We start from the raw sequence: 20759 nt of genomic DNA, 5'->3' as shown, positions 1-20759 counted from the left end.
ACAACTATAGAAGTTTTTGAGTGTATTTGTTGACATGCCAAATCTCTTCAAACTCCTAATGAAGTATAGTCTGTGTCTTGCCTTCTTTATAACTACATCGATATGTTGGGACCAGGTTAGATCCTGAGAGAGCTTGACACCCAGAAATTTGAAACTGCTCTTCACTTCTCCATATCTCCACTTCTGATCCCTCTGAGGATTGGTATGTGTTTCTTCATCTTACCCTTCCTGAAGTCCATAATTCAGTTCTTTCATCTTGCTGACGTTGAGTGCCAGGATGTTGCTGCGGCACCAATCCACTAGTTGGGGGTTGAGTGCTGGTCATTGGGACTGATAACGTTTGTTCACTGATATATTTTTTGTTTTTTAAAAATTCCCTGATCATGTATTGTCTCATCTTACATTGAATGTAGGGGTAGATGTTGTTTCCTGTCTGCCCAACACCCCAGCATTGGTAGCCCACAAGGCAGGTACTCTGTGCTCAGCCTTGGTGTTCTGAGCTTAGCAGCTGGAAGGGCAGGAGACTGTGTAAGGTTCCCAGCACGTTGAGGGGTAGCAAGAATTGTATCGCTCAATATGTAATACTATAAGTACCCTTTTTAGCACTTATTCCATTAGCGTGCTCACCCTTGGAATACACTCTGCACACAGTGGGGTAGTAGTAGATTTTGTTTCGCAATGAAAATGTAAATCATTGTTTCTTAAAATCAGCTTAAATGAGATCGTGTGGTAGAGAAATACTTTCTAGAGTAACTATGTTAATTCATCTTAATTTTTTAATCTTAATTTTATTTTTTAGTTTCCAGTCTGAAAGAGAAACTGGAGACAGGAATTTTGCTATTGGATACTACCTAAAGGAAAAGAAGGTTAGTAGCTTTTGTTTTGGAAACTTTTCCTAATTGATAGAAAACCAAAATTTATTTTAAACAATGCTGTGCTCATTTTTGTATTGCTTAGTGCATTTTGATCATTTTTTTAAGTTCATGTTGTATTGTTGCTTTAGGGCGAGCACTTTTGGTTTAGGAGATGGCTCACAATCAAAGAATTCTACTGTTTTAGCAGGAAACTGCAATGAGATTAGTGCGTCTAAAGGGAAGAAATACATAAATCCGAAACCTAACTTTGAATAACCTTTTCAGTGTTTTCCAGAAGGCAGTGATATGACTGGTGTCCTGGACTTCTATTTCCAGGTGAGCAGTTTTATTAATTATAAAAATCGTATTTAGTTCAATATAAGTTGCATTTTTTCAAATTTGCACATAAGTTGGTGTGTAATGTTGGTCTATTATATAATAAAACATTTATTTTAGTTTCATGTTTGTGGCATTTTAAAAACCAGAGAGTCCATATTAAATCCAATATGTAAAATTAAAAGATCAAGACCTCCTGATCTTTCTTGTAACATCTGCAAAATAAAAAAACTTCATCGGTAGCTTGGGGTAGGATTAGTCTTGTTTATGATTTTTATCTCTAGTGGGGTAGAGATGATGGTGGAGATTGTTGCACATATCCCACTAGTACCCAAGCAAATGCCAGAATTCTTTTGATTTGGAGTTGATGGAAGTCTTTTTCCAACATTCAACCAGGTGAATCCATGTACTGGAAGGGAACTGATTTCATCTGTACTTGGAAGAGAACTTTACTGCATCTAGTTAGTAGAGTGGTGCATTATCAGCTTTTCTGTACTATCCTGGAAGGCAGTGGGGATTTTGGGCTTTTTGGCTGAAGTGCTTTTTGCATTTGGTAGTACTCAACTTTGTTCTTAAGTGCATTGGGGGCTTAAATATTGGGGTCAAAGACTGTGAAAGAGTTACAAGAGGAAGTTTTGATTTGCAGAGAAAGGAACTGGATATATGGACAGGACAAAGGGAATATGTATGATACTATGAAATCAGGGTTGAATTAGAGATAAGTTGTCTGGGTCAAGGGTTCCCAACCTGGTCACAGTCTCCTTGCCTACTGATATTGGTCCATGGCATAAAAAAGGTTGGGAGCCCAGATCTGGGTTAATGAGGGTGCTTAGAATGTGCTGCTTTGTACATGTTTGTGTTAGCAATAGCAATGTGGGACTCCATCCCCTGTAGTTACATGAGGCATGTGCTGTAAAATTAGTGGTTAATGTGGGCAGTAGAACTGATCAAGCAGTGATGAAGGAAATGGTTTCCTTATGCTGGCAGAGGAGGTGGGAAGGTGTTTGATAATGCAATCTCGTAGCAGGTGGAAATCGTGAAGAGCGATCCCTTGAATGCAAATATTGATGGGTTTGAAGGTGTGGGAATTCTGGGAAATGCTTTTAAGGGCTGTTTATACTATAGCTGAGAAAGGATGATTCAGAAAAGATATTTTGGAGGCACCTGTGGGACTGGTGAAGTGGAGGAACTGGGAGAGCAAGTAGGAGGCAAGTGCAAATATAGCCAGGTGGCCTGTGGATATGATATGGATATTTATCTTGCTTATCTCTTGAGATTGAGATAGAGATCCAAAAAAGGAAGAGTCTGAGAGGGCTCTATGAAGGTAAGAGCAAGGTGGAAGTTGGCAGTAAAGAAATATAATTTATGTTTTGTGTGGGAAGCAATACCAAGGCTGCTATTGCTGTACAGGACAAGAGAGTTGTGTGTAAAGGCCCTGGTTGGGCCGAAACATAGTTACACATATACAACAAAGACCCACCCCCCAAAATGTTGTAAATTTTTCCTTTGATTTGGAGTTGAAAATTTTTTTTTCAATATTCAACCAGGTGACTCCATGTACTAGAAGTGAACTGGTTTTATCTCTGTTCTAGGAAGAGGAGGGACCTTGCACCATTCTGATTGTGGAATGAAGGTGTGGCGGGATTGTATGTCTGGGGTTTTTAAAAATATAGTCATTAAGGATCAGGAAATTGGAAGTTGTTTAAAAAGGCTAAGAAGATCTTAAATATTATTGAATGCAGCCATACTCTCATTGCTTCTTCTCAAGGACTGAACAAGGAAAATTTCCAGCAACTGCAGTTTTTACTTGGTTTTTTTTATTGGGTTTGGTAATGCAAGGATGCTATGGACATATTTACCACTTTGAGATTTTAGAATAAAATCCCCATAGGTTAATATTTCTAACTTGGGTATCCATAGATCTAACAGCTAATAAAATCTAATAACATTTTCTTTAAGAAATTTGTGTTTAGTTGTATGCTTGATGCAAAGGAATATTTGTCCCAGGAAGACAGGGAAAATATAAATAACTGTATAATACAAAGGGTATGTTTAAACATATAAAGTTGGGCTACATTTTATCTTAGTATGGTTTTATCTTCTCAAATCTCACATGTTGGCCAGAAACACATCTGTTGGTCCTGAACATGTGTTTACTAACTTTTTTTCCTTCCATAAAGCTATGTTCCATTGAAGTAACTTGTGAATCAGCCAGTGTAATGGCTGCAACACTGGCCAATGGCGGCATTTGTCCAATCACAGGGGAGAGAGTCCTGAGCCCAGAGGCTGTTAGAAATACATTGAGTTTGATGCATTCATGTGGCATGTATGACTTCTCAGGGCAGTTTGCCTTTCATGTAAGTACATTTATAATTTTCTCTGAAATTATTCCATATAGTGTATCTGTCAGATTTTAATTTTGATATTGATAATCTTCCTGTAAAATATAACCATTTGGAATAAACATTTGGTTAGATGTATCTCTGAAGATTATTTATAAATTTTTAAAAGGTACTTTTATAAAGCCACTAACTCTTTTCCAGTAGTTCTAAAACAGGAGTGGTTATGCCTAAAATGATTCAGCTAGTCAGGATGAGTGAGGAATGTTGAAACTTCGTTCTATGGAGCAGCATTCAAAAATGTAGCTAATTATTGTGTACTGCTGGAACATATGCTCGTCAAACATTGTCACATTGTGGATGGGTACCTTGTTGAAGTAGAATCTACCTCTTGAATTAATTATGGTGTGGAAAGTCATTCCTGGTCTGTGATGGTTCCAAGTAGAATAAAATTGTGCACCCCATTGCCTTGGTCTTTCCATGTAGCCTGAAAATTGTGTCAAAGACCTATTTAGTAATTTTGTTTCTGATACTTTATAGGGAGTCAATGATGGGTTTTGACCACTGACTTAAAGAAACCTCTCTAATAATCCCTTGGCACGTCTTGTCACTGAAAAAGATTTACATTTTATATCTTCTCCTCTCCTTGAGCATTGATGGTGCAGAGGTAGAAGGGAAAATGTTCTTGCTGTCTAAGCTCTTCATAAACCTGTACAATATATCCATCAAATCTTCTCTCTGAGTTTGCTGTAATGAAGGTCATGTTCAGCATTCTAACCTACTGAATGAAATCTTTCATTTCCTGAACCAGTTGTTAAATCATTTATCCACCTTCAACAATGCTCCTATCCTTTCTAAAGTGTTGTGACCAGAATTGGGCACAATAGTCTACCTTTGTTGGAGCAGTGTCCTGTATAAAGTTAACATCCTGTTTTTGGATGCTTTCTATTCATAAATTTCGGCATCCCATATTCATAATTACGTAAATACTTTGAAAATAAAAAGGAATGGTATTTTCAAATGTCTGAAAGATCTCTCCACATGAACATCCAAGCCCTCTGTTTTTGCAAACTCTTTGCAAATATCCTATGCAGTTTTTGTATTGTTTCAATATTCTTTATTTTTAAGTACATCAATTCATACTTTTTCGCATTGTTTCATTGTCCATGGATCTGCCCTTCAGTCAGCTAGTCTACTACTTGGAGATTATCAGTATCCTATTTACTTGCTATTTTGAGCTTTATTATTCACAAATGTGGTGATTTTTATCCTGCCCATCATGCTTAAGATCAGACACTGTTGAAATTCGATTGAGTTACCCCACTCCACCCCAACCCCTTTCTTGAGTGACAGTGTAGCAGCTGTTAAACACTACATGTTGAAAAATATAATTTTTATCAGCTTAGTCAGTGCTAGAAATGAATAACTAAATGAAATACAGTTTATCATTTACAGAAGTATTAGAACATTGATCCTAAAAGGTGGATTTATTTGGCAAATACTTTTCAGAATTTGCTTTTGCAAAATATTATAAGTAAGAATTATATGAAAGTATTGCACATTTTTCCTTCAACAGTCGTGCTGTAATCAGAAGAGCTTTTGATGTGTCAATGGAACATGAGCTTGGGAACCTCAGAGCCTAGTTTGTGTAGTTGAAATAGCTGCTCACAGTCGGTGATTGGGCAGGAAAGCCAGCTTTTATCCCAATCCAGATCAGTATTGCTCAGCACACCTCAGTCTGTTAATTCCATCCCCTGTAATGTTGTTTAGTCTTTTGGTGGTTCTGCTTCATTAAAACAGTTTTAAGTTGAACGTTTCTTATTGGTGCTAGTGTAGAAATGTTTTATTTTAACAGGTGGGTCTCCCAGCAAAATCCGGAGTTTCTGGTGGCATTTTGTTGGTGGTACCAAATGTGATGGGCATTATGTGTTGGTCTCCACCTCTAGACAAACTTGGCAACAGTGTAAGGGGTATTCAGTTTTGTCAGGTAAGTGCAAGGACGGTCTTTGAATGAACGAGATTCAAAATATTGTCTGGAGTAATCGATCATCTAAAATGAAGTATTTAACCATGTCATGTTGTTACCACCCCCACAAATTCCTATTTATGCAGACTTTATCTATACTATTCTAATTAACTTGTCTGGTTGTTTTTCATATACACTTAGATAAGATAGTAATTACGACAATTGTGTCCCCTTTCATTAAGTCAGGGAAAGAATTAAGTGCTGAATTTTGCTTCTCAAGTGGAAACTGCCAAGTTTTGGGAATAGAATCCTTAGGCTACATCCACACTAGACCGGATAATTTTGAAAACGCTGGTTTCGAGTAAAAACGATAGGCGTCCACACTATGTGTTTTTGAAAATATCTCTATCCACACTGAAACGGAGATTTCGGCGAATCTCCTCCTCCTGCGCATGCGCAGGACACATCTACCGAAAACAAGCGACATGTTTGGTGTCGAATCTCGCCATAAAAGTACGCGTTTGTGTAGTTACAGACTAGAAAATCTTAAAACAACGGACAGTTGTTGGCTCACATGCAGGAGAACTTAAAGCTTAAAAAAAAATACTGGAGCGTAAGGTGGCAACCGACGGAATTCACGGACAGATGGATCCGGCTGACGACGACCATTGGAAAAACTGACTAACTCTGTTGCATTAATAAAGCACCTTGTTAAATGTATAAACCATGTCTGCATCAGTGTTATCTTGTATTTCCATATAATGTTACATTAGGCTGTCACACATCTATTGTCAGAGAAGTACTTGCATAAATAGGTAAACCACCTTCAAACGAGCAAGGGCAGAAAACAGGGCAAAGTGAGTATACTTATTTATTCAGTAAGTTATGGGTCAAAGTATTTGGTGAGTACGTTTCTAACTCTTCTGGCTTCAGTCTCTTTGCCATCTGTTCTGAAATTGTTAGGTTGCGTTCAAGAAAACAATGAAATAGTGCGCTGCTCTCTGATAGTGTTTTCAGAAGTCTCCGGTTACGTCATCCACACTGATCCGGCCAATCCAGCATTTTCAAAAATAACCCTGGAAAGCGTTTCTGAAAATCTCTGTTTTCGGGGGACGAAAATGCCATTTTTGTGTGAATGGAGGGTAAAAACGAAGAGAAAAAGCTTTGGTTACGGATTTATCCGGCGTAGTGTGGATGTAGCTTTAAATCGCCCATCTAAACTTGCAGGTATTCTGTCTGACTTGCAGATGAATCTTTCTTCAGCTCTCTCCTCAGCTGCAGAGCAGTCTGAGATGAATTGTGCCTTTGTCTTCATGAGAAATGCTTCTGATCTTCCTGAACTTGGTGGGAGGATACTGATAACCAGTAAATGAAATTGCTGGTGTGATTGCAGCATTTTACAGATTTTCAAAGTATGCAACTTGATTGTTGTTAGATAATTTATTCAAATATTTTTCCTGAATATGTTCAGCTTAAGAAGAAATCAGCAGATTGTGGTTTCTGAAGCAGCAATTATTTAATGTACAATTGCAAGAAAAAGTTTTTGAACCCTTTGCAACTACCTGGTTCTCTGCATTAATTATAAAGTGTGATCTGACCTGCATCTAAGTCACAGTAATAGACAAACACAATCTTCCTAACTAATAACACACAAACAATTGTACTTCTCATCAATGCTGAGTGCTCCATTTAAACAAACACAGTCTTAAGTTCAAAAAAAAATGTGAACCTCTGGGGTCATGCCTTCTTAAAAAAACATTATTTGGAGCTAGGTGTTCCATCACTGAGGTGAGATTGAAGGTGTGGATTGTAGTGGTGCCCTGCTCTATTTAAAAAAGACATACACAGTCGGGTAACTGACAGACTGCTCGTTCTCAAGGTTTCTGCTTATGTCCACCATACCTCAGTTAGAACAACTTTCAAAGGAGCCTGAAGGTATTGTAGAGATGCATGGAGCTGGAAAAGGCTACAAAAGCATTTCTAAAGAACTGGATGTTCGTCAGTACACAGTAGAAGAAATTGGAGGAAATCCAGTACTGTTGCTACTCTCCCTGGGAGTGGGTGTCCTGCAGAGATCACACTAAGATCACAACATGCAATCCTGAAAGAGGTGAAAAAGAACCCAAGGGTAACAGCAGAAGACCTGCAGAAATCTCTTGAAATTGTTTAAGTCTCTATTCATACATCCACTATAAGAAAAGCATTGAACAAGAATGGCATTCGTAGAAGAATACCATGGAGGAAACCACTGCTCTCCAAACAAACATTACCACATCTTTCAAGTTTGTAAAAGACCGACTGGATGTTTCACAACATTTCTGGGGCAATGTTCTGTGGAAAGATTAAACAAAAATTGAACTTTTTGGCAGAAATGCACATTGTTATGTTTGGAGGGAAAAGGGCACTGCACATCAACACCAAAACCTCATCCCAACTGTGAAGCGTGGTGGAAGGAGCATCATGGTTTGGGGCTGCTTTACTGCCTTAGGGTCTAGACAGCTTGCAGTCATTGAGTAAACAATGAATTCAAAATTGTATCAAGATATTCAGAGAATGTCAGAGTAGCAGTCCGTCACCTAAAGCTTAATAGAAGTTGGGTGCTACAACGAGACAATGATCTGAATCATAAGTAAATCATCAATAGAGTGGTTTAAAAAGAAGAAAATTCGTGTTTTGGTATGGCCAAGTCCAGACCTTAACCCAATTGATATCCTGCGGCGTGACCTCAAGAAGGCTGTTCATGCAAGGTATCCCAGAAATATTGATGAAATGAAGCAACAGTTTTGAATGGAGGAATAGTCTAAAATTTCTCGTTGCTGTTGTGCAAGTCTGATGACCAACTACAGGTATATTTTGCAGAAGTTATTGTTGTTAAAGGAGATTTAACCAGTTATTAAATACATACTTTTTCCAGCCTGGACTGTGAATGATTAAACAATGTGTCCAAAAAAAGTCATGAAACGTACAATTGTTTGTGTGTTATTAGTTTAGGCAGATTGCGTTTGTCTGCTATTGTGACTTAGATGAAGATCAGATCACATTTTATGAATAATTAATGCTGAAAACCAGGTAATTGCAAAGGGTTCACAAACTTTTTCTTGCAACTGTATATCATCTGTTAGAGTAGATTTAAATAGTTCACCATTGTAAACAGTTTGTGGATTTGTGATGAAGTTAACTATTTTAAAAATAATTTGAAACATAAGCTTTTTTTAAATTAGTGATTTTTCTCCAATTTTAGGATCTTGTCTCTCTATTTAATTTTCATAATTATGACAACCTGAGGCACTTCTCTAAAAAGCATGATCCACGGAGAGAAGGTGGTGAAGTACGGGTAGGTTTAACTTTTGTTCTAAAAGATGGAATTTGTAAAACATCTTAAAATTATATCTGCTATCCACTTTGCTTAGGGATTAGTCATCAATTTAATACATGACATCCAAAAAGTGCCAATTCCATGGAAGTAATTTCATTATGAAATAATACTCAGATTGTTACTTTATTTACAATAGCAGAACTGCATATAATCAAAATCTGGCAAATGGTAAGTTACACATGACATTGCATAACCTGAATTGGATTCTGGTTTTGTTTGTTTTTGACCCTTAGGAGAGTTGTCAGTGATAGACTACTTCCAGCTTTTTTTCCTGCTACATTGACTGCATTGGTGCCTTTTTTCTTAACACCTTTGCATAACTTGACAGTTTAATTAATTTCACTGGCAGACTTCCACCCTGTGTTGGTCTCTCCTACACCTCTCCCCCCTTAGTATGTCTCCCATCTTATGAGACAGATTATCCACTGACACCCACAGCCAACATGACTCCATTTGCAAGTATACCATTCCTTTTTTGTCTCAATTCTCCTATCTCTGTTGCATCATTTCACTTCAGGGTCTTAGTTTTCCTCCTTTTTCAGAAAACTGGGTAAGTTTCTTCCCTTCCCCCCACCCCCAACCACCATCACCAGACAGAGCAGAGATAGAGCCCCTGGTCCTCAATTGTCACTGCACCTGCCTACACATCCTGTATATTCTTTGCAACTTTTACCAGATGCACTGTGATTCCACCACCAGCCATAACTTTCCCTCTGTATTCCATAGGGATCATTCTCTATGACGCACTGGTCAGTTCATCTCTCCAATCACCTTCCTCTATGATTGTAAGAGGTGTAACATCTGTCCCTACACCACCTTTCTTGCCACATTCAGGGCCTTAAGCAGCCCTTCCAGTCATTCGTGTGCAGGTCATCCAGCCTTGTTTGTTGTATCCAAGTGCTGCTAAAGTAGTTGTTGCTACATCAGTGAGGGCACGTGCAAACTGAGTGACCACTTTGCTGAGCATCTGGGCACCATGCACTTGAGCTAACTGAATCTCCTGGTGGTGCTAGTCATTTTAATTGTATTCCCCATTCCTACACCACCATCTCTGACCTTGACCTCCTCTACTGACCTGTAGAAATTAAACACAAACTAGAGGAACAGCGTTTTGTTTTCTGCTTGGATAGTCAAACATCTGACATCAGGAACATTGAATTCTTCATCTTGTGGTAAATTCCTCCAGCTCCCTCCATGGCCCTTTTTGTTTCTTCAGTGTACCTAGTTGTTTCTACACTTACCCCAGCCCCTCATAAACCAAAGAAAATCTGCAGATGCTGGAAATCCAAACAACACAGAAAATGCTGGAGGAACTCAGCAGGCCAGGTAGCAACTCTAGGGGGAGAAAAGTACAGTCAACAGTTTGGGCCAAGACTCTTTGGTAAGACTGGAGGGAAAAAAAACTCTTTCTCCAGTCCTGCTGAAGCATCTCGACCTGAAATGCCACCTGTACTTTTTTTCCATAGATGCTCCCCAGCTCCTTGTGTTTCTTTCCCACTCTCCGTATGCCCATCACCTACATATTCCATTCACTGGTTTCCCCCAACTCTATCCTTTTCATTCCATGCTCCATGTTCTATCAGATTCCACCAATTTTCGCTCCTTGTTGCTTCCACCCATCTCCCAGCTTCTGGTGATATTTTCCACTTTCTACTCCTCCGTCTATTTATCACCTCTCTTCCAACTATTGCCTGCTTACGCTTGCACCATCCCTACCCTTAACCAATATAAAGCCAAGTATTATAGTCGAAGTTTATATATTGCATTGGTTTCTGGGCATTTTGGTTTCAAAAGGTGCCTTGGAGAGAAGTCAGATGAGATTTTACTAAACTGAGCAGCATCGCTCATGTGAGGGCAAATGAAGTTGGCATTCTCCATTCAAGCAGATGTAGCAAAGCAAAGGTTTAATGGAGGTGTTCACTTTAAAATAAAATGGCAGATGAATAATTAACACAGTTGTTTGTTCTAGCTTAAGCTTAAGGGAGGGGAGATGACTTATTTTTAGGTAGCCAACTGTAATGATCTGGAATGCATCACAGAAATGAAGCAAGATTTTATGGTAGTTAAAAGGTATTTGGATATTGATAAAGGAGAGTTACAAGTGAAGAGCTGAGCTTGATGTTCAGTTGAAGATTTGACACAAAGATGGAAATGTCGTTCCTTTGTGTACTTTATAATCTACATTCACTAGGCTGTTGTTATTTCCATTTATTGTCTATGTATGAATAGGAAAGGATAGGTATTGAAGTTGGAGATGCAAAACTAAAGGTAAAATAATATTTGCTCTGAATTGAGTAACTCCATCAGTAAAATAATAAAGTTCTTTCATTCCTAGCAGTTAGACCTGCATTTCTGATATTCAAACTGATGCGCAGTTTTAATTTAATTTGCAGTACAATCTGTATATATTTTAAAAAATTAATTCTAAGGGATTTTGACACTTTACCCGGTTGCATCTCCTAGTTATATTTTAAAGCTGTATTTCTCTGCTTCTGTCCAGAAATGTTAGTGTTTATTACTGCTATATATTGTGGGATTCAAACCACATTTCTAGCTTTAATTGATTTGCAGCTATGGGTCATTGACCTAAAGCCTAATTATAACTACTGTCAGATGTATGTCAGAGGAAGAGGAATGCAATTTACAGATTTATGCATCATAAATGTCTGTTTTGTGTTTGCTGCTGAGTCTTTTACAGTCTGTAACTTGTGTTGGAAAGCAGTTTTGTGTATTTCTACATGTCTTTTGGCTATTACTCTTTTCCATGGAGTCTTTCTTCCTCTAGCTGCTAAGCTTCATTTGTGCTTTGGTTTATTTCAAAATTGCCAAAATGCTAGATTGTAAAGTTGTGTGGACTAGCAAAAGGGCTTCCTAAATGGGTTCAGATAAGATTATTTTAATCACATTTTAAGGGGCCTTGTTTAAAGGAAATTAAGGAAGCAGGAGTTCATAAAATAATGTCTGAATGTTGTTTATAATATTTAAACCAGACTCGACCTGCAGAAATTTCAAAGTGGTTGTGATGAAAGAAGTTTCAGTCTCTTGGAACAAATTTAAAAACAATATCTGAGAGGAAACAAAATGAGTAGCCATCTAGAGGATTCACAGTAATTGGAGGATTCTGTAGTGTGCCTTTTTGAATATGGCACTGAGCAAAAATGGAAGGGAGCTATTGGGACAGAGGGTCTTGGGTACTAGGCAGCAATTCCACAGTGAACCACTAAGTTAATATAGTTTTGTGAGAGGCACAACACGTCTGACAAATTTCTTTGAGTCTTTGGAGGATGTGCAAGCCAGAGGAGTCAGGGGAAACAAAAAAAAAATCAACTGCTATAGGAATTCAGCGGTCAAGAGGCATCTGTGGAGAGAAATGTATCGATGATATTTCGGGTTGAGATCCTTAGTTCGGTTTGGAAGATGGCCAGGTGTATGGAAGGAGTGGAGCAAAAGCTGTCAAGCAGTGGGTGGATCCAGGTGAAAAAGTGGAGCAAGGAAGAGTAGAAATAACTGGAGACTGGGAGATGATGAGTAGAGCAACAGAAGTCTGCAGATGAAAGCACCCTGCAGGAAAAGGTAGAGCATGAAACCAAATAAGGGAGATGGGCAGATAGGAACAGTAGGTGACAGATGGAGTGAGCAAAAGGGGAAAGAAGTGAAGATGATGGGGGTGGATGGGCTGGCTGTTGGAAGAACTGTAAATCAGGATGAGAACAAAAGGGACAGGGTGAACAAATTGGAGAATTCCATGTTCAGGTCTTCGGGTTGTAGGCTATCTTGGTAGGTTGTTTCTTTAGCTCTTCATCCTGGTGAGGAGGAGGCAGAGGACACAGGTTGGTGTGGGAATCGGGAGGGGAATTAAAATGGCTAGCATCCGGGAGCTCCAGATTTAATGCTGGTGCTCAGTAAAGTAACAACCCAGTCTGCTCTCGCTGAAATAAAGGAGCCCACATCGAGAGCACTAAATGTAATAAGCAAAAAGTTGGAGGGGTGCATGCAAACCTGTGCCTCATCTGGAAAGACTGTGTAGGACTCTGGAAGGAGGTGAGGGAGGAGGTGTAAGGACATGTTACACCGCCTCCTACCGTTGAAATGGAAAGTGCGATGAGTGAATCAGAGAACCATGGAGAGAATGGTCTCTAGAAAACAAGAAGGTGGGGAGGGAAAGATATGGCTGATAGTGGGATCGTGTTGTATCTGATGTAAGTCCTAAAGGGGTGATGTGCTGGATGTGGAGGCTAGTGGGGTAAAAGGTAAGAACCAAAGGATCTTTCTTCCTGTTTCATATGAAGGGAAGTGGGGAAGGAGTAGAAGTGTGGGGAAGTAGATATGGGTGAGAGTTTGTTCAACCAGTTGTGGTAAAGTTGTTTTCTGGTGGGGGAGGAGGGGAAGAGGACATCTCAGATGTCCTGGAGTAGATTACCTTATCTTAGGAACCAGATAGAGGAGAGCTTATAGCTGTGCTGTATTTTGACATCACAGAAGGCATTTGAAAGATAGGAGGCTAGTGTACTTTAAGAGCTCTTGCTATTGGAGGAAATATGTTGCTGTGGTTTAAAAGCTGGTTCTCACACAGACAACAGAGTTGGAATAAATGGTCTATTTTCAGGTGGGAAGAACGTAACCCCAGACAACAGTTCTTAGCCTTCAATTGTGTACTACTTATATTAATGGGAAAGGGAGTCAAAGGTACAAGATATCCAAATTTGCTGCTGGCACTAATGTATGGAAGAGCATGTTGTGATGAGGTTATGAGATTATGCCATCTATATCTGATTGAATGGGTATAAGATTTCCAAATGGAGCTTAATGTGAGAGAGTGAGGTTGTACACTTTAATCAGAGGAATCAAAAGTTGGTTAAATTATCTAAGTGGAAAGAGGGAAGTGCAGAAGAATCTAGGTGTTCTTGTGCATGAATCACAAAAGCACGTACACAAATACAAGTAGTTAAGACAAATGGTACATTGGCCCTGTTGGATTTTAGTAATGAGGAGGCTTCGATACAATTGTATCAAAGGCAGTTGGTGAAGCTCCACCTAGACCACTGAGCAGTTTTGATCACCTTTCCAAAGAAAAACTGTGGTAGAAACCTACCTCCAACAGGTTGTGAAGCTTAGATCATTACAAGTATTCAACGTTAAAAATGGTATGTTTTTGAAAGATTGGGGGAACAGAGCTATGGAGATCTGCTACAAAGAAGTTGAGGCTTGTAATAGAATTGAACGATGGGGCAAGTTTGAAAGGCCAAATGGCTGCCTTCTCTTGCTCTTGTTATTCTTGTGTAGTTGTCAGTTGCTGGTCAGCTTGCCCCTCATCTCATTGTCTGCACGTTGCAATATAGAAGCAAGTAACGAAGTGGTGCTTGGATGCCAGTGCACCTGCTGCCACTAGGCCTGGCACCATGCTTGCCCTGAGCTGAGGTGCTAAATGGATTTTTGCATTTAGCTCCCTGGTTTTGCCATGCTGTAGTAGTATAATCACATTTATATGAAGGGGCTTACTTACCTGAATTGAAAAGGTAAGTATAGGTAAGTTTTCTTAATCTTTTTAACTTTAATTCCTGCAAGTTTAAGAATATTATTGATGAAACTTATTACTTAAATTATTCAAATTTTAAAAAGTATTTATAAATAACTTGTCATAAACCTTAAGGTCTGCTTTGTACAATCTCTACTTACAGTGAGATCTGAAGCTTGGGTAACTCACGGCAATACCGCAGAACGATGTAGCTGATGGGTGGGATAGACAATTAGGCATTTAATGATTTCACTAGAGAAAAACAAAGCCAGCACCAATTTAAAGTTTAAAATTAGTTAAAACTGTATTGTGCAACCACTTGTGTTGCTGATGTTATATTTTAATATGTTAAAAAGTTCAAAGAATCAGCATAAAATTGATCTTGGAAGAATGTCTTATTTCCTTATGTTTATGTCATTTTATGCCACTCATATCTGCTTCTCCATGGTAATAGTGCTTGCATCAGATAAACCAGTACCCAAATTATCCTTTAAAATAGAAGATCACTTTTTCAACAGGTTATTAAAAATGATTTAGCTAGTCTGTATATTGCTTTTAACCTTTAGGCTATTTCTACAATGATAAATGCTAATGAAATCTGCGCATGTAGGACAATTGAGAAGATTTTTTTGGCACTGTGTGTATACATTAACTGACAGGTTATTAATTAACACTTTGATGTTTGGGAATCTAAATTATTGTAAAGCTTTATTTGGATCTTGTAGTTATGACCATGGTTGAAAAGATTTATCAAATACTAGTGGGTAATTGTTTTGACAGTTGTGCAATCCTTATGAAATTTAAAAATCTAATTCATGTTGCTTAAAATACTAGCAATCCCTCGGATCAATGGATTATGAAAGTCTCCAGAAAGAGCTTGCACTTAATGGGACTCTGTGGAAAAATGTATCAACTGAACCAAATGAGGAGGATTCTTCCACTACCATTGTTTATAGAATGCAAGGTCCTGCTTTAAGCTGAAGGAATTGGATGATATATGTTTTTGCTGCTCTTGAAGATTTATGGTTGTTTCTGAAGTGATTGTTTGTATGCTCAAGATTATCTTATTAGCACTTTGAGTGAGCTAATATATATTTTGCTTCTATTGTTTCTTGGAAAGAGGAGTAAATTAGTTTGCTCTAATGATATGAGCTTTCAAGGCATCACTCCCAAACATTTTGTTTGCAAATCCTTTATTAAATGTTACCATGTACCATCCTCTGCATTGTCCAGCTTGGGATTGCCTTACACATCATGGACGTTTGATAATCTAGTCATAAGCAGAAGCTCATGGACTCGCGTGGGGGTGGGGAAGGTTGGATTCTGCTTGCTGTGTTTGTGTTGGTAGTGAAGTATCTGTCTGTTCTAATCCTATCTTCTGTCACAGAGTCCATACACATCTATGGCGTGATGTGTCAAGTGCTCAACAAATACTCAAATGTGAGAGTATCTGCCTCTGCCATCCTCTCGATGGTCTCCTTTACAACCCTACACAGTTACCCTGAAGTTCTCTTAGGGTGATCACTTGATTCTTGTTTTGCATGCAGTCCTGTAGCTAAATCTTCCAAATGCATAATGCTTTTGAAAATCCTGTTCCATCATACTACCACTACCTTTTAATTCCTCTGCTACATTTAAATATATATTCCCAGACAAACCAAAATTTTCTCTAATTAGATAGTTAGAGCAGAGTCATTGCTATCACTTCAGAACTTGTTTCCTGATCACTGATTGCATCCTTTTTACTGTCACCTTGTGCTGAAACGTTACTTAGATCTTGCTGTCTAAGTTTGACTCTGTGCCAATGTTACAGTTGATACCTACCACCTCAATAACATCATACCAATCTATCCCAGCCTTAGTTTTGTTGCTGTAGCTTCACCCTTGGCTTTGCTGTTGAAGATTTTTAGTTCTAGGCCTGATGATGTCAAATCAGTTCCTCACTGGAATCCCAAATTAAATCCATTATAAACAGGATGTCATGAGAATTTTACTGCCCATGTTGTAACAGCAAGACTTGCTTGCCTTTTGCTTCTATACTCGGTAACTACATTGGTTCTGAGTTCTCTAACACCACATCATGGCTTTATCTCCTTGTTCTGTAATTACTTTCAATGCTGAATTTGCTGCACCGACTCCTTAAGTGTCTACCACCTTCTTGTGCATTGTTTGCACCTGATTGGATTGGACTTTGAACAGAGCAGTTCTTCCTCCACCCTCTGCCTTTCCATTCTTTCCTTTTCAGATCCTCAAATTTTACTTCTGGACTTTAGATGCCCATTTTAAAATTTTGTTCCTTTAGTGTCCTCGTCTGGTTATGCTTTTGCAACTTACCTTGGGATATATCCCTACAGTATGAGGGGACCATTCACAATTCATCTTTCCTATAGGAATTTTAGGTAGGTATTATACTTTTCCTCCAATCAGTCTTCCTTTCCAAGCCCATTTAGAATGTTACTTTCTTCTAGTATCTAGTAATTAGAAAAATGAAGACATGGGGCCACTTCTGTTTCAATTGTATAAGGGAAAATCCCAAATGAGACTGGATTCTGCCAAAAGCAACATTCCATGAGAGTGTAAACAGAACTTTTTGACAGTAGTCTTGGTGGGCATTGTTGCGTTTGTATCTCATTTATCCTTGACTGTAAAGATGAATGAATTGTAGTAAGTTGCAAGGAAAAAGCTGTCTTATTGTATCTAATGTTTGCAGGCTGGAAATAATTTTGTTGCAGCTATATTTTATGTGAGGCTATTGAGATAATATTGGAAACTGGCATTGGTGAAAATTGAACTTTAGAGTTTAATGTACACTTTAATCAACAAGTGGCACAAATTGCTATGGCTAAAATTTAAGACTTGAGTACAGTAGATAGCATTACATTCAAGTATTTTTAAGGTAGTGTTCCTCAGTCAAGCTATAGAATTCAGATTGTCAAGATGTATTTATAATGAGAAGATTTGATATTAATAGTAATGAGGCTGTCATAACTGCAGCTTATCTTCTGGATTTTTACTTCTGTGGCTGGCAGCTAGTCTGAATTTAATCGGTGGTGTTATGCTATGATATTGTCTACAGTTTTTACTAGATGTTGTCATATTACTAGGTGAGTTTGGCTGTGCATGAACAAAAATAAAGGAAATCAGCAAATAACATTTCATAACTTAAGATTTTATGAAAAATATTAACATTATAGAGGCAGTATTTGTAAATTGGCATTAAATATCTGATTGTAGCTCAGATTTTAGAGTTCACTGAATTAGTAGATCTTGCATTTCTTAGAGCTGCCCTTTTATTGATAGGCTTTTTTCAGTGGAAGGTTGGCAGTGGACTGATACAGATTTTATGCCTTCAGAGATCTGGGATTTAAAATGAAGTAGAATTTCCAAGCAGCCATACTGTAATAAATTGTGGAACAAGCTTATCAAGGTTGGGGGGAGGGGAGGGAGGGGGAGAGAGAGAGAGAGAATAACACAATCCCAATCCTTGGATTTTGTTTATCTTTTGCTCCTTAGATCAAGGTTGATTTTCAGTTTGATTAACTAGTGTTGTGCACAATATTGAGACCTTAAGAATTATACCTGAAGTAGTATTATTGATGCCTTTTTAATTTTCAAGTTGAAAAATGTGTGCTTTCCTAGTTTTTATTGTGAAGAATAAAGTATAAATGTAATAAAACATTACTCTTTGGGTGAGGATAGAAATTTAATAGAGTTTCTGTTTTCTTGACATTTTCATAAATTTGCTGTTGAATTTGCTAGTATATAAATGTCAGTATTCTCTTCCTGAAGTTGATAGAAATGGTGTATATAAAGCAACATCTTTAGATTTGCAATATATTATCTAGTATACCAAAGACTACAAATTCCACATATTTTGAAAATAAGTTGATCATATTGTATGAAAGCATCCCAGGACAGATTTAGGGCTTCAGGCTTCTGGTCTAGGAAATTAGTTCTTGGATTCTTTGGGAGAAGGGAAGAAATCGGAATACAAATAGCTCATGAATTGTTAGACATTTTTTATCTCACAGGACAACATCGTGTTACAAGGTGTAAAATTGGAGCTTGATTGGCTTAAGTAGGCAATGCATCAGATTTATTTACAACAGGAATTGTGTGCAATTGATTTTATTCCATTATTACAGAAATAGTTTTTTGGGGTAAAACTCCAACTATGGTGTAGTTCATTACATTTTCTTATTTCTGTTCCAGTTTAAACCAAGTTGCTTGCAAATTTTGATTTTGTTATTTATTTTTTCATTGGCATTGTGATGATTTAGCAATGGATATTTATCAATCAGTTTTTGGTGTTACCTGAATGATTATACTTACAGCACAAATATGTTCTAATATTCTTAAACAATGGATTCAGGTTAATTGGGACTCATCGTGATCAGTACATTTTGGCCCAATTAAGTGGCTTAATAACAAAACAAGGTACTGTTTAACTGAGTCTCAAATGATGTATTTAAATGAAATACAGAACAAATTAGAACTAATATTGCTACAGTGCTATAAAGCTACATTAGTCCCTAATAGTTATTAGTGGAAGAATTCATCCGAGGTATGCTGCCCTGTTATTTGATTGACTGGAAATGAACAAAATCAGTACAGGCACATAATACAGATAGTAAACTACTATCATACAATAGTTTTGACAACTGCAATCTCCAAATCTTTTTCATTGTAACATTCAGGATGATCGTTGATGCCTTCAAGTACTTTGCAGTTCCTAACTTGAAGTAGTGAAATTGTTTCTTTGACATTCATGGCCATTTCAGACATCTCCAAACTGAAGGCTTGGAACTGCAGAGAGCAAAACAGTTGGGAATTGTCTTACTGATGATTTCTTGCTAACTATTAGTTACAAAAATCACTGCTTTTTGAACACAAACGCATGCAACTAATGCATTTTAAAAAACTGTTCCCTCTGAGCAGGGTGTAGTGTCTTTACGGTCATACAAGTACCGTTAGAAATTGTTCAGCCAACAATCTCCTGTCCTGATTAAACAGCATAGTGTTTCAAATAAAAGAGGGGAATCCCAGCTGTTTTCTTGATTAGTTTTTGTTCTTTTAAGAGTTGTCCGCAATGAGCGGCTGCCCTGATTAACTGATGGTCCAATTAACCGATATCCACTGTATTTGTAATATCAAAAGTGTACTGCTACTGTTGTGCTGCAAAGCAGGTGATAGAGTGGCAGTTATTATGTTGCTAATATCTTGATAGTCAATTTAAATGGCTATATCAAATTTGCATTTGCAGATTAAAGTATTCTGTTCAATGAAGATAAAAATAGATACTCAAGTTACAGTGTTAAAACAATTAAATGTGAAAATGCTAAAATGTATCATATTAGGCTTTTAATGTTTTATACTTGTTGCATTTCTAGTATCTTTGCCTTTTATGTATTTTACTTTGCAACAGTAAACAACTTTTGTTTTGCATTTTGCTTCATAGTACTTTGTATCTAATAAAACTGTTTTATATCACACACTTGTTGCTGTGTATATATTTGCTAACATTGAAATAGTTATTTCTGGCCTGATTCTAAGTAGTTTGCATTTAACATTTTTAACATGGCTAAACACATCACATCAGAGGGAAAACTGTCACTCTGCATTCATCGTTATAAAAATAACCATCTTGACAAGTGGGATTTCTTTGGTGACTGGGTAGGAGATATGGGAAGTCAGACTTTGACTATCTTGGCAGCACAAAATTTCACATGCAAAGCTTTGCCATAAAAGATAAAATTCTTTGAAGGCTTGAGATGATATTGTGAAAAGAAGAGGTCTCTCCCACTAAATATTTAACCTGTAAATTGGTTAATACAAAATTATCATTAACAAGATTTCAAAACCCTTATGTTAAGTGCTTGTGCAGCTAGATGATTAAAATTGATGATACAGCTAGCCTTGCCATTTGTCTGAAAAGCTATAGACACAGAACTGGTGTTGAATGTTGAAGATTAGATACATTATGGTCTGTTTCACACTAAACCTGCATACACAATTAAATTACTGCATGTCACTCTGTATGTTCACATTGCATACAGTTTCCATGAAGATTTCACCCTTCCTTGCACCTTCAAACTCTTTGCTGTAACCATAGCTGATTTAGAATCTCCTTTTATGTAGACATACACTTGGATTTGTAAGCAATGTTTCCCAGTTTCTCACAATGACCTTGAATACATACTCACTATCCACACCCTTTTGCTACATTTGGAGCATTAGCTTCATAGGCTTTACTTCTACAAGTCTGAGACATTACAAAACCTTATTGATCTTGAGTTACTGCATTGCTGTCAGCCACAGCTGCTCTTAAACTTGTAGCCTCTGTATCATTGCAAGGCATAGCTTCTGATAAGTG

At 37.7% G+C, this 20759-nt stretch overlaps 1 protein-coding gene across 5 annotated transcripts in view; it reads left to right on the top strand.

Annotated features, from left to right (window-relative positions):
- glsb (glutaminase b) overlaps positions 1-20759 on the top strand; it is an 83386-nt gene that overhangs the window by 39032 nt on the left and 23595 nt on the right. For 3 of the 5 annotated variants that reach the window (XM_073046975.1, XM_073046973.1, XM_073046974.1), the window contains exons 10-14: positions 800-866; positions 1140-1190; positions 3371-3547; positions 5385-5516; positions 8737-8829. In XM_073046975.1, the coding sequence (XP_072903076.1) occupies positions 800-866; positions 1140-1190; positions 3371-3547; positions 5385-5516; positions 8737-8829 (520 nt within the window). Of the gene's footprint in view, positions 1-799; positions 867-1139; positions 1191-3370; positions 3548-5384; positions 5517-8736; positions 8830-15220; positions 19877-20759 lie in introns of those variants that run through there. The other 2 variants (XM_073046977.1, XM_073046976.1) reach the window with 1 other exon arrangement.

The sequence above is a fragment of the Hemitrygon akajei genome, chromosome 5 (assembly GCF_048418815.1).
Source record: "Hemitrygon akajei chromosome 5, sHemAka1.3, whole genome shotgun sequence".
Taxonomy (NCBI): domain Eukaryota; kingdom Metazoa; phylum Chordata; class Chondrichthyes; order Myliobatiformes; family Dasyatidae; genus Hemitrygon; species Hemitrygon akajei.
Note: the sequence above shows the minus strand (reverse complement) of the source record. Positions and strands in the feature narration are given on the sequence as shown.